Source organism: Rhyacophila brunnea, unplaced genomic scaffold, assembly GCF_057557595.1.
Source record: "Rhyacophila brunnea isolate RB1 unplaced genomic scaffold, BYU_Rbru_1.0 scaffold_18, whole genome shotgun sequence".
Taxonomy (NCBI): domain Eukaryota; kingdom Metazoa; phylum Arthropoda; class Insecta; order Trichoptera; family Rhyacophilidae; genus Rhyacophila; species Rhyacophila brunnea.
The window spans coordinates 25,005,243-25,017,476 of NW_028232837.1; the positions used below are offsets into that span (position 1 = coordinate 25,005,243).

Consider the following 12,234-nt stretch of genomic DNA (forward strand, 5'->3'; position numbering starts at 1 on the left):
ATTGGCTTCTTAATTGTGATACAGTACTCTCTCAGTAATCCGCCACCCCAAAAACCAGACAAGTGTCCAATTAGTGAAAACTGCGGATTATAGTGCATACATACAAAATATAGTAAAAATTAACAGGTATTTCGTAAAACTAAATATTAAACAGTAAATCGCTTGACACAATCAGTTGTTCAGTGAGGTAGTTATTCCTTAGGATTCCTGGCTTTCCCTATGACCAAAAGCTTCTTTTTGTGTGTCCCGGTTGCATTGGAGTACGGCATAATAAAATTGTGATGCGGTCCTTGGGCACTTTCCTCACTGGTACATTACTTTCTTCGCTATGAACGTACGTTTTACGAAGGAGAAATTTCCAAATTAACCTGTCTGCGTTGTACACTTGCACGCGGCGGACTACTGAATTTGACAATCGAATACCGGTGAATTATAGAGCTTGGTTTTGTGCTTTCAACTAGTAAAAATAACGGCGGATTATATAGTAGTTGTCGGATAATCGAGCTACGGATTACTGAGAGTGTACTGTATGCTACTAATCGTGTGTTTCGTAATAGGCTAAAATAAACTGAAGCACAATGTAAATAAATTTGTTTATTTCCAGACTGATCGAGATGATGTAGATGACAGAAGGGGAGGACCAGGACCCAGGAGAGGTGAGCGATTTTCTTGATCATTAGGTTATTTACAATTCGGTATTCATATGGCAGAAGGGACCATCTGCAAATTTTTCTGTTTTTAAGTTTTGTTCTACAAAAGTTTTGAAATGCATTAATCTTCAATGTGACAAAAGGACACATCTGCAGTCGCACTACAAACACTAAAAATGCCAAAAGAGCAATCTGAAAATGTAAAAAAATAACGTACTAGATGCCAGTTGGCACTTGGAAACTTCTGAGTATTTTTACAAATGGGACGTTATACATCACATGCGGACCATCAAAATAAATTAATATGTACCTTATGAACAATATTTAGTATAGCTTGGAATTGAAAATAGCGTGTCCTCTGGTGGACTTCTGCAGCTACTGTGGCCGCATATGAGAACCACTGGTATAGATATATTCTACAACCTAAAAAATATTGATTTAAATACACAATATCACAATAATGCAAAAATTTAATGATTTTACTACCAATTTGAACAAGACAAAATCAGACATCTGGCAAAATTGCAATAACATTTTCATGGCAAAAGGGGCCATTTGCATTATATTGTCAAATATCTCGTTTAAACCGAATATGATTATTTTTTTCCTTAAACTAAATAAATAACCCCCCTCCAGGTTAAACAGTACTACAATTTTATTATATCACTCAATTATTTTGTTTACTAATTGAAATCTTATTTTTGCTCTCCTGAACATTCTCAAAAATGACAGATGGTCCCTTCTGCCATATGACTACCGAATTAATCAGTAATATCATGGTAACTTGGGTAATTAGGGAAATAAAGCAATAGATTTTATTATATTGCCATTACTGGAGATTAAACAGTTTGGACTTACATAATTGTTTTACATAAAACATCAAAAATGTTCTCAAATGTCTAACTGAGATTGCGTAAAAATTAAATAAATCAATAGTGTAGTGGGTGGGAGTTAAATTTTTTTCATTTGAGAATTGGCAATGTGAACAGGACTTGTATGGATCATTATAAATTGTAACATATATTAATTATTATTGGTCTACTTTCAAATTGAATCCAAGAGAATTTGAGATTATGAAATAAAACTAAGATATTTTTAATTTATCAGATGCCGGTAGACGTGACGACAAAGAGAGGGGGTCGCGGCCTGCAGGCAGAGACTATCGTGGATCTCGGGACTCGAGAGACGGCAGAGATTACAGGGACAATAGGGATTCAAGGGATACTAGAGATGTTCGAGACAATAGGGACTCCCGGGACAACAGGGACTCACGAGATAACAGGGACTCACGAGACAACAGGGACTCAAGAGACAACCGGGACTCACGAGATAATAGGGACACGCGAGACAGCAGAGATAATAGAGATTCCAGAGACAGCCGTGACAATTATAGGGATTCCAGAGACGATAATAAGGATTCTCGGGATTCACACAATTCTCAAGACACGCAAAAGGATAACCGCGATTCTAAAGATGGTCGTAGCTCAAGAGAGTACAGTGGAAACCGGGAAGGCGATAGGAAAGAAGGAGACGGAAGCGGCAGGGGGGAAAGAGACAATCGCAAGGAGAGGGATTATGAAGATCGACCTTTGCCCAAAGCCAAGGAACAGGAGCCACCCGTGAGTTAGCAATACATATTAACTCTAATTCATTTTTCAATCCTCCACGATTGACTGTCATACTCAAGTTGCACTTGTGACAATTTTGTATTATTGGATATTGCATAAGGCTCATTCAGCCTTGATCGGGCATTCAGTCATTTATCGCTGTCTGAATTCTGTTTTAAATTTTCAATATCTAGATACTAGATCTAGTTTTTTATTGATGGACACGCTATACAACAGCACGACACGACTTCAACCCTTGGGCTTTGTTGATGCGATTACTTTTACATTCAAGAAACAAATTTAACTGTGATGATGAAAAATATCAAAACATTTCTTGTGTTCTATTTACACTTCTATTGTCTTTTGCGTTCCAATTATCTATGGATACGGCATTGAATGTCTGTGCATGTGGCACAGCTTGTATGTTTGATGTTAAATGACTTTTTTGTTTCAGAGTTTTGTGGCGTCGAATAAGTTTAGTTTCTTAGAAGATGCCGACGGGGAGACTTCAGAATAAACGGGCCCCCAAAGTGACATTAAAAAACATCCAAACATTTGTGCATTGTTCTACTACATTCGCGGACGGGCGCCGTCACGCCTCGCTTATTCTGAAAAATACTTATTAGAGACAGCCACAGCCTATGTGAATAATAAATAATACTACACGCCGTTTAAAAATTTCCCGTGCGCTCATTCTTACACCGAACATTTAAAAAGTGTTTTTATAATATATTATGAGATACATTGAGTGCTAATACTAAATGAAATAATAGTGAGATTATCATGAATTTGTGTCGATTTATATTAATAATATGACCTGTCGTATCGAGTTATCGCTCCGGACGTTTTTTATAAGCTAGCGGTGAAGTGAGAGGGGTGATAAATAATAGACAGAGAGAAGAGTGTTTCTTTTTCGTACTCCGAAAAAGAAATTCATTCGTGACCCGTCGGTCGGCGCAGGAAATGGGCTGACGTTTTCGAGGGGTATTTAATATGAACAATTATTGTATTTTTATACTGGATTGTGCTACATTGCGACATCGCCCCAGTTCTTTGGTCGTCTGCGTACTTCGGAAGGGCTGGGGCCCCCGCGTTAAATTATTCTAGTGTTTTTTACAATTATTAAAATTTCATGTGAAAGATTATGCCAGACATAATAATATTTATTTTATGAGATAATTTTTTTTATTAATAGCCATTGTACCTATACGTTTTAATTCCCCTTTTATCCGCTATGAGCAATATTTTCCTTCCGATTTCTTTGTTGCATAGTTTTAATCAATTATTTCTTGGTATCCAATTCTGTGTGTCATCCTCTAAGAATCATAATGCTCACATGTATACTTTTGATCATTCTCAAATGACTAAAAGTTGAACGTACTACTTATAGCTGTTTTAAAATTGGATATCATCTGACATTTTTGCCGGACTGATATAATTTAATTTAAATATTTTTCTTAAATAATGTATAGCTGGCATGATGGCATTTTCCCCATATGTACACAGATTGTACCAACTATTGTCATCGATAAATTATTTTTTTTTGTCACTCGCTCTGTTAATTTGAGCAATATGTGCCTTTCAATTTTGTCAATACACCTTTCACTATAATGTTTTCTCAAATCATAATTTATAAAAAATAAAAATTTCCTGCATGTCCATAATATGTTGAAATATGCTAAATAACTTTTATAATTGACTTCATTCGATCTCATGAATTCAAAAAGATTCTGGCAGTAGGTACATTAACCGTGATTAAATGGTAAGACAAATACAGTTCTGCATTTAAATTAAATTTTATATTTGTGGCAGCCCTATTGAGATGTGCTAATTGATTCACTATTTAATTATATTTTTATGGATGACTTTTTTTTAAGCATTTACCTGTAAGTAATTAATATAATCTTGGTCTAATAGATTTTTATATTTACATCTACACTTGTATTTAGTCTATTTCTGTTGTCATAATACAATATAATCAAATAATTATTGGGTCAAAACCATACATGTGACTTTATGTTCAGGGACAATGTGGTCAATACATGATTCCCATTTAAATGAAAAAAAAGTGATTCATGATTTTCAGGCAATATGAAGTGACAATCTTTTGTGTGTTTAATCCTATGTATAAAAATGTCGCAAATTATTTTCCATGATAGTCTCCTATTCGTCTGCAATATTCGGATGTTAATGTTAAGATTTTGTTTTTCGTTTGTATATTTCTTTCACCAATATTCTGTCGTATTTGTTCTGTAATAATTAATTATCATGTATATTTTGTTGCCATCGATAAATATTTTTGTTGATGGAGATTTTTCAAATCATTTCTGATAGTTTTTCAGCGATGGAGGTGAAAAAATTATGTAATGATCATTTTACATAATATTATGTATTTATATATTTGGTTATTGGAAAAGTTTCTTTCCCCCGCCTGCCCAGAACTGGCAACACTGTAAATTAAATGTAGATATCAGTTTTGTATCAGCATTCTTGTTTTTTTGTTCACATTTAACAATCACATCTTATCAATTTAATCAGCTTTGGTAAATTTACTACCAAATGTTATATAACGGTGGAGTTGTTTTTTTTTTATTTTAGTTTTAAAATTGTATGAATATAAACAATTAATAAATGGTTATTCTATAATATAAATATGTCTTTTAATTTGTAAACATCTAAAACATTGGTTGTCAAAGGTGCCCTCGCGCGCCGTAATGCAATTCGCTGATGTAAAATCCAGTGGTATGCGGTCCATAGATGTTGTAGGTGGGATTATCCCCAGAAATAATCGACAAAACACCTATTACCTATTTGTCATGCAATTTCATGTTAGTACATGCTAATCTGCAATAGGACACGGAGTCTATATACATATTATGTAGTACTCACCACATTACTAAACCACCTGCCCTCCAAGACTAAATTTGTCACTAAACTCTGAGTGGATACACATAATGCTTATTTGACAAATTGTGGGTACACATTTTTTCAACAGCACAAGTAAAATTCACCACTTATCAAAATTCAAATGAATTATACTGTTTTGGCCCACATACAATAAAAACTGATAAGGGTCATCTGTAAATGACAGGATTTTCAATATTCTCATCCCCCATCACATCTCACAATCTTTTACCCACCCTTCTGTCAAAATTGTCCCATTTTTTAACCAATTCGTTAAATCCGTTTGGAAATTATCTATTTTATTTCAGTACGCTCTCATGGAATAAGTATGTTTTTTTGGTTTTGTGATGGCATTTTCTATAACCATACACGTAGAAACGTGGAGGTATCATAATATGTATGTATGAGAATGTATGGATGAGGATTTATGTATATATAAGTGTATATTAGGTGAGTTTATATATATTATATTAGGCGAGTTTATATGTATTTTTTTTAAATATGTTTTAAAAAAAGTAGGTACCATGTAAGAGTATTATTAAAGACTAATATCTCATTAATTAACCCCATTGATTATTTTTCTTAGAATTGACGATTTACACCTCTTGAATGTAGTATTTTTATTGTTCAAAAGAATAATGATCTATTATTATGTTTTGACGATTTATTATAATATGCTATCGAGGTTATTGTTATTAATAAGATAGGGTTTTTACTAATTAGGTTTTTTACTGACACTTCAACTATTCATAAGTTGTTTATTGTATTTTTTTGTAACCTTTGACTTGATAGGTAGGTAATGGAGTTTTTACCTACTATAATATATATTTATTATATAAGCTAGAGTAAAGAGAGTTCGTTGTCAGTGTGTGTTTACCTTTGGTGAGTGTACACGGCGCCTGAAGATGCCGAAAGGCGAAACCCGGGTCACAAAAAACGACTTAAATGGAATAGTACAGAGCTTGAATCCATTAGAATTTAAGACCAGATATCTTTGAATGCTCCTTCAGTAAATTCAGTCTCCTAGGATGTGCATGTGGGCCGTCTTGATGGAAACACATACCTTTCCGTTGAGGGCAAATGAAATTCCGGATCATTAAATAGTATCGGTCGCCATTAATGGTCAGTGCAGCACCAGCCTCATCTTGCCCACGGGCCAATGATACCATCAGTCACTTTTTCAGAATGCAATGAATGGTCTTGGATCTATTGAGGATTTTCACTCGCCCAGATTCGACAATAAAACTATGCTTGTTGACAAAGCCGTCCAGCCAAATTTGAACCTGATCGCAAAACATGATTTTTTTGGCCAAATTATTTTAGTATGTTATTAAATTGTCTAGTACTATATATTTAAAAAAAATGGCAAACACAGACGAATACAACTGTCCATAATTATCAGCAATAGTTTATGGCACATTAGATACCGGTTCCCATATTGAGAAACCCTATAAAGTAAAGAAATAAGCATTATATTGAGTCATCCCATAAATAATGTGGAGGGTATGACAGATTCAAAAGAAGAAAAAATAAACAAACAGCCAAATTTAATCTTGTTTATTAATGAAAAAAAAAATTTGAAACCCTCGGAAACATTCTTTTTCTTTCGACCATGTCCGATCCTAATAGGTTCATATGGGCCTCCACAGAGTAGAGGTTTGTATTAACATATTTTGTTTTTTACGAGAAATGGATGTCAGCCACTTGCTCAACCTATTAGGTCCATACCCTGACTCACGTACAAATTGAAAAACAATATATGTGTACTTTGCCAGACCCAGGATTCGAACCTGAGACCCACGGCGTGATAGTCCAACGCTTAAGCCGCGCGGCCATCGTGGACGTATTCAAATAGCTAAAAATCCGTTTTTTATCTCTGCAGAATTATTAAACTGATTATTTCGTATACCTAGTCACCCAATCATTTTAAACACATTATTATCCTAAGCTTGCCGGCAACACCGAGTTAAGTTTATTTGAGGCTTTCTAGCGAGTAGTAATGCAGAAATTAGGTATATAATTTGATTTATTATGGTGTATTGAAAATCTGTGCTATTAAAAATCTATCAACTAGAGATAGGACAATTTCAATATTAAATGTCACTGTTCTGTTTTGTCATGTTCTGTTTTGTCATTTTCAGTTTTGTCATGTTCTGTTTTGTCGTGTTCTGTTTTGTCGTGGAACCCTTCTTCGTTGGGACGATCTGACAGCTTTTCGCATGGCTTGACTCGATCCCTCCCGGCAGTCAACCGTGGCAAACCGTGTCGGAAACATAGATTAAAAAAAATTACAATTTTTCACACAAAAATAAACGCACTCGATTGGATTCGAACCACCGATTGTTCGGTTATCAGCCGAAAGCACTACCTTTACGCCACAGTATGATACTGCAATCGTGACGATTATACAGTATAATATTATAGTTTAGAATTGTTCCGTTGCCTAGGCTGCGAATTTATTATTGTCGGCCATTTGCAATTCCTTACGTAAACAAACTATTAAGTGTCACAGTAGCAGTTGTTACTTTAAAAATAAAAACAATGATAAATAATTATATAATTTAGTAATATAAATTAAAGTGTTTCGAAATAAATCAACGGCGTTCCAATAAGCGATCCTTTTTCTTGAGTGTGTAATTTAACAACATAATTAAGAGCTAGTCGAAGAATTTAGTTTATCACAAGTTTTGTTTTTGTTTTGTTACGCCAAAGAAGTATAACTTCTAATGCGCGTACATAAGTACACACACTGATTTTTTTTTTTGTAATGAAGAATCCAACATTCTTAAAACTTTATATATTTTGAGTACTGAATAAAAAAATAATACTTTTTTATTATTATCGATGGCTCAGTTCCATAGTGCTACAACTAGGAATTAGTAGTAGTTTTGAGTAAAGGGTGATCAAAGTTTTGACTCACCTATACTGATGTATAGAGAAGTCACAAAAACATTGGCCCTACGAGGACAACTAGTAATTTTGTCGAGTTGAAATTTTGTGGAACTGAAGAGGAGCGATATACAAATAATATAATGATGGTTAAGATAACACAAAACTTAAAATTTTTGACTTATTGTACTACATATGAGCCCTCAACGAGTGAAGTGGCCCAAGTGACAAAATGGTGAAACTTTACTATTGAAGGTTTTAGTTTCATGAACTTTTTACATTAATTTTTGTATGGAACCTGTATTAATTTTTTTATATTAAATGGAAGTTTATTAAATAAACAAATAGAAAAAAAGTTGTATTGCGAGCCTTTTGAATTTCTTTTTCCCAATCAGAAGGATTATGCATTTCGATGCCAAGTGACTTTCTTTTTCCTATGTCACCAAAATCGAATCGATTGATAGATAAGAGTGTCTAGGTGCCAACAATTGAAGTTCCCTTTCATCTAACTAAATGATTATAGGAGCACACTGTCCAAATCGTGAAAGCAACTGCAATGATGTTGCGGTTTTGGCCACTTTTTGTAAAATAAATGCCGTTTTTAAATCCCATGACTCAATTCCCCCAGAAAAACTCATACATTGTTTTTTATTCTTACATTTCCAAAATTCATTTTCTGCTTTCTTTGTGAAGACTTCCAATTTACAATATTCTTTTTGCCTCGTTTCTTGTAAATTTACTTATCGAACAGAAAACTGACAGCCTATTACGTGGGAAACTTGCATGAATTCATAGAAGTGAACACAGCTAACAAGCATGTTACCATAGCAAAAAGTGTGTTAGCCGTGTTCACTTCTATAGGATAACAACACATTCAACAGGAGAACGGTGAAGTGAGTGATTTGGCTCATTTCACCACTTACAAATATAAGTTAGCTCATAGGATATTTTTATTTTAACAATAAAACACTATTATACTATGTATTTAATTAGCTCACTTCACTTTTATGATATTTTAAGACATGTAAAATACCACAACTCCCACGGTGGCCGCGCGGCATAAGCGTTGGGCTATCATGCCGTGGGTCCCAGGTTCGAATCCTGGGTCTGGCAAGTACACATATTGTTTTTCAATTTGTGTGTGAGTCAGGGTATGGACCTAATAGGTTGAGCAAGTGGCTGACATCCATTTCTCGTAAAAAAACAAAATCTGTTAATACAAACCTCTACTCTGTGGAGGCCCATATGATCCTATTAGGATCGGACATGGTCGACAAAAAAAAAAAAAAATTACCACAACGCACTTAACTCATTTTTTTTTAAAAATGTCAGTTGGGCTACTTCACTTTTCCTTGGCTCATATATGGAACTGAGCCAACATATTACATGTTTAATTTCAATATTTTAATTTATATTCATCTAAAAATGTAGGTATTTTCGAAGATTTTGAAGGAATATGTATCTAAAAATAAAATCCTTTTTTTCCTAGGACAGGTGGTGCCAAATTATCAGCAAATGTCTAGAATCACTTGGTTGACCCTGGCAGTTTAACCCGGCACCTGCCTCAAAAATCGTATGACGCACCATAACTACGCATGAATTTCATTATCGTCTTTGTTCTATACTAAAAAAAGCAATAAAAAATATGTCACAGCTCCAGTCGAGAACCCAAAACCATTAAAATAATTTCGACACACTAAAAAACCGTAATAAATCAGTTATAATATCAGAAACACTCGAACAAACGAATGCTATCCAAATTTGAAAGAACTCACCGTAAGACGCCATTTTGTAGCCAATAGTTAGAGCTCTGCGCGGTGTGTACTATTTCGACACTTGTGCATTACGTTCCCACGAATTGAAGTGTTACTAATTTTCAAGTGCATATCGATAAATCACATATTAATGTCTTCGGGTTGAGTCGTAAACAAATATAAAGGGGACCCTTTTAATATATTTAAACTACACAAACACTTAACTTATTGAATATTATTGATAAATTAACACGAACTCAGATATTAAAAAAAAAACAAATACAATAATAAACCTATTTTAAAATTCTTTTGACGTGTGATATATTTTAAAGCAAGGTGACAGACATAACGCAACATCACACGTTGGGCACATATAGCGAGAGAGTTTTGTTTTTTTCGGATTTTTTTTAGAATTCCCGCATACGAAACATCTCCTTCTAGGCTTATCGGTATTTTGTGTCGGTAAAATGTATTCTGGCAAATGTCCCGTTGCACTTTTGGGCAATAATCGTACGGGATTATCGCTAGTTGACGCTGTCGGCTTGGGCAGGGGTGCATTTGAAATTCTCACACAATATTTGTTCACTAATTGTTTTATTACACAGAGTTGAAAATCGCCCAATGTTTTTTTGTCACATTTAATAAATTTATATAAATAAAAAGCATTTAATAAATATAAGTCGATCATGTGGAATGCGACCTTTTTATACCACTTGATCGACTTTCTCATACACGACAAGTTGCTAAGCATCATGTCGGACTTATCTACCGTACCCATATTTTTGTTATAATCTATAACACATTTTGGTTTTTCGATGTTTTCGCCAGTTCTATAGTTCACTTTTCCCGTTGGTCCAAATGATGCATCGTGGAGGGTGGATAGCATGTGAACATCCCTCCTATCGTGCCATTTCAGAGCCAAAAGTGGACTATTGTACTTAGACTCGGTATCTCCCTTTTTCAGTTTGCTGAACTCTGGCATATCTTTACGATTTTTTCTCACTGTACCGCAAGCATTCGTTTTGTGAGAGTGAAGGTATTTAAAAAGCGCCGGACTCGAATACCAGTTATCACACCATAAGGTGTGACCTTTCCCGATGTAGTCTTTCATTAGCGTTGTCACTACCGCACCGGAAATACCGAGATTTTCATTGTCTTGTATGTCAGTCCCTTCCCCACAATAAATTATAAAGTCAATAATATATCCTGTCATTACGTCACACATCACAAACATTTTTATTCCAAATCGATGTCTTTTGGAAGGAATGAATTGTTTAAAAATTAATCTACCCTTAAACACGATTATGCTCTCATCTATGCAAAGATTCTGATACGGTATCATCGTTTCCCTAAAAATTGTTCTTGTGTGTTCTAACAGTAATCTAATTTTAGCTAGTCTATCATTTGAGGCGGTCACACTAGGATCAGAAAAATGAAGCATTTGTAAAATAAGTTGGTATCGATTTCTAGCCATTATTTTCCCAAAAATGTCTGCATGCAGGTAAGGATCGGTACTCCAATGTTCCTCTATCGACGTGTGCTTATTTCGAGTCATCAGCATTGATACGGCAAAAAATGTATACAACTCCGGCACTGACGTGTCTGTCCAATTGTGTGATCGCGATTTCGGTCCAAGGTCTCCCGCACTGTACGAATGGTTAAAAAATGTATTCGTTTGGTTCACTATTTCCGACATTATATTTTTATTCAAAAAATGTTCAAAGAAAAGACATTCGGGAGAGGATTCGTTCAAGTCGTTCGATGTCACGCCAGATCGACAATCATTGAATTCGTGAACTATTGGAATATACGGGCCAGTTCTCCACGACCGCAAAAATTCAATTGGCTCGTCAGAGTCCGTATCGTCGACGTCATGATCAGTCTCATGCTGTTCCAATTCCAGCATGTCCAATTCCTCATTAGTACGCACATTTTCTTCCTCCATATTTACGCACTATAAAACTATGAAATGTTTTTAAAATGTTTAACTACAGTATTAGGGAACGCCAAATCACAGAAACCATTAAACTCACACACAATAGTTATTGATATCAGTATTAATTTTCACATTCACTAAAATGGGACACGGTAGACAGTACAAAAAGTATTTTAAAAATCGCGGTAAAATAAAATCATACGTTCAATAGTTAATCATGCCAGTTTTAATGTGATAAGTACACCAGACAGCAAAAAAAGTATTTATCAACGATTGCGGTAAATATTCAACTTGTATGCGATAAATACAATCCCGCGCAATGGCCCGCTCGGTTGAAAGTCTGTCGTATACTGCGCAGTCGCGGCGCGCAGTTCAAACTGATTTCTGTCGACCGGCAAAACTTGGCCGTACGAATTGGTTCGAAACTTTGGTGATTATTTTATATTTAGAACCAATGCTTTTAAAATATGTCATAGGTGGCAGGAGAAGGACAA

At 34.8% G+C, this 12,234-nt stretch overlaps 1 protein-coding gene across 2 annotated transcripts in view; it reads left to right on the forward strand.

Annotated features, from left to right (window-relative positions):
* Positions 1-4,909, forward strand: part of LOC147073376 (uncharacterized) — a 33,078-nt gene extending 28,169 nt beyond the window's left edge. For both annotated transcript variants that reach the window (XM_085945462.1, XM_085945463.1), the window contains exons 11-13: positions 605-656; positions 1,758-2,269; positions 2,712-4,909. In XM_085945462.1, the coding sequence (XP_085801588.1) occupies positions 605-656; positions 1,758-2,269; positions 2,712-2,774 (627 nt within the window). In that variant the 3' untranslated portion in view covers positions 2,775-4,909. The remainder of the gene's footprint in view (positions 1-604; positions 657-1,757; positions 2,270-2,711) is intronic.
* Positions 4,910-12,234: the final 7,325 nt, after the last annotated feature.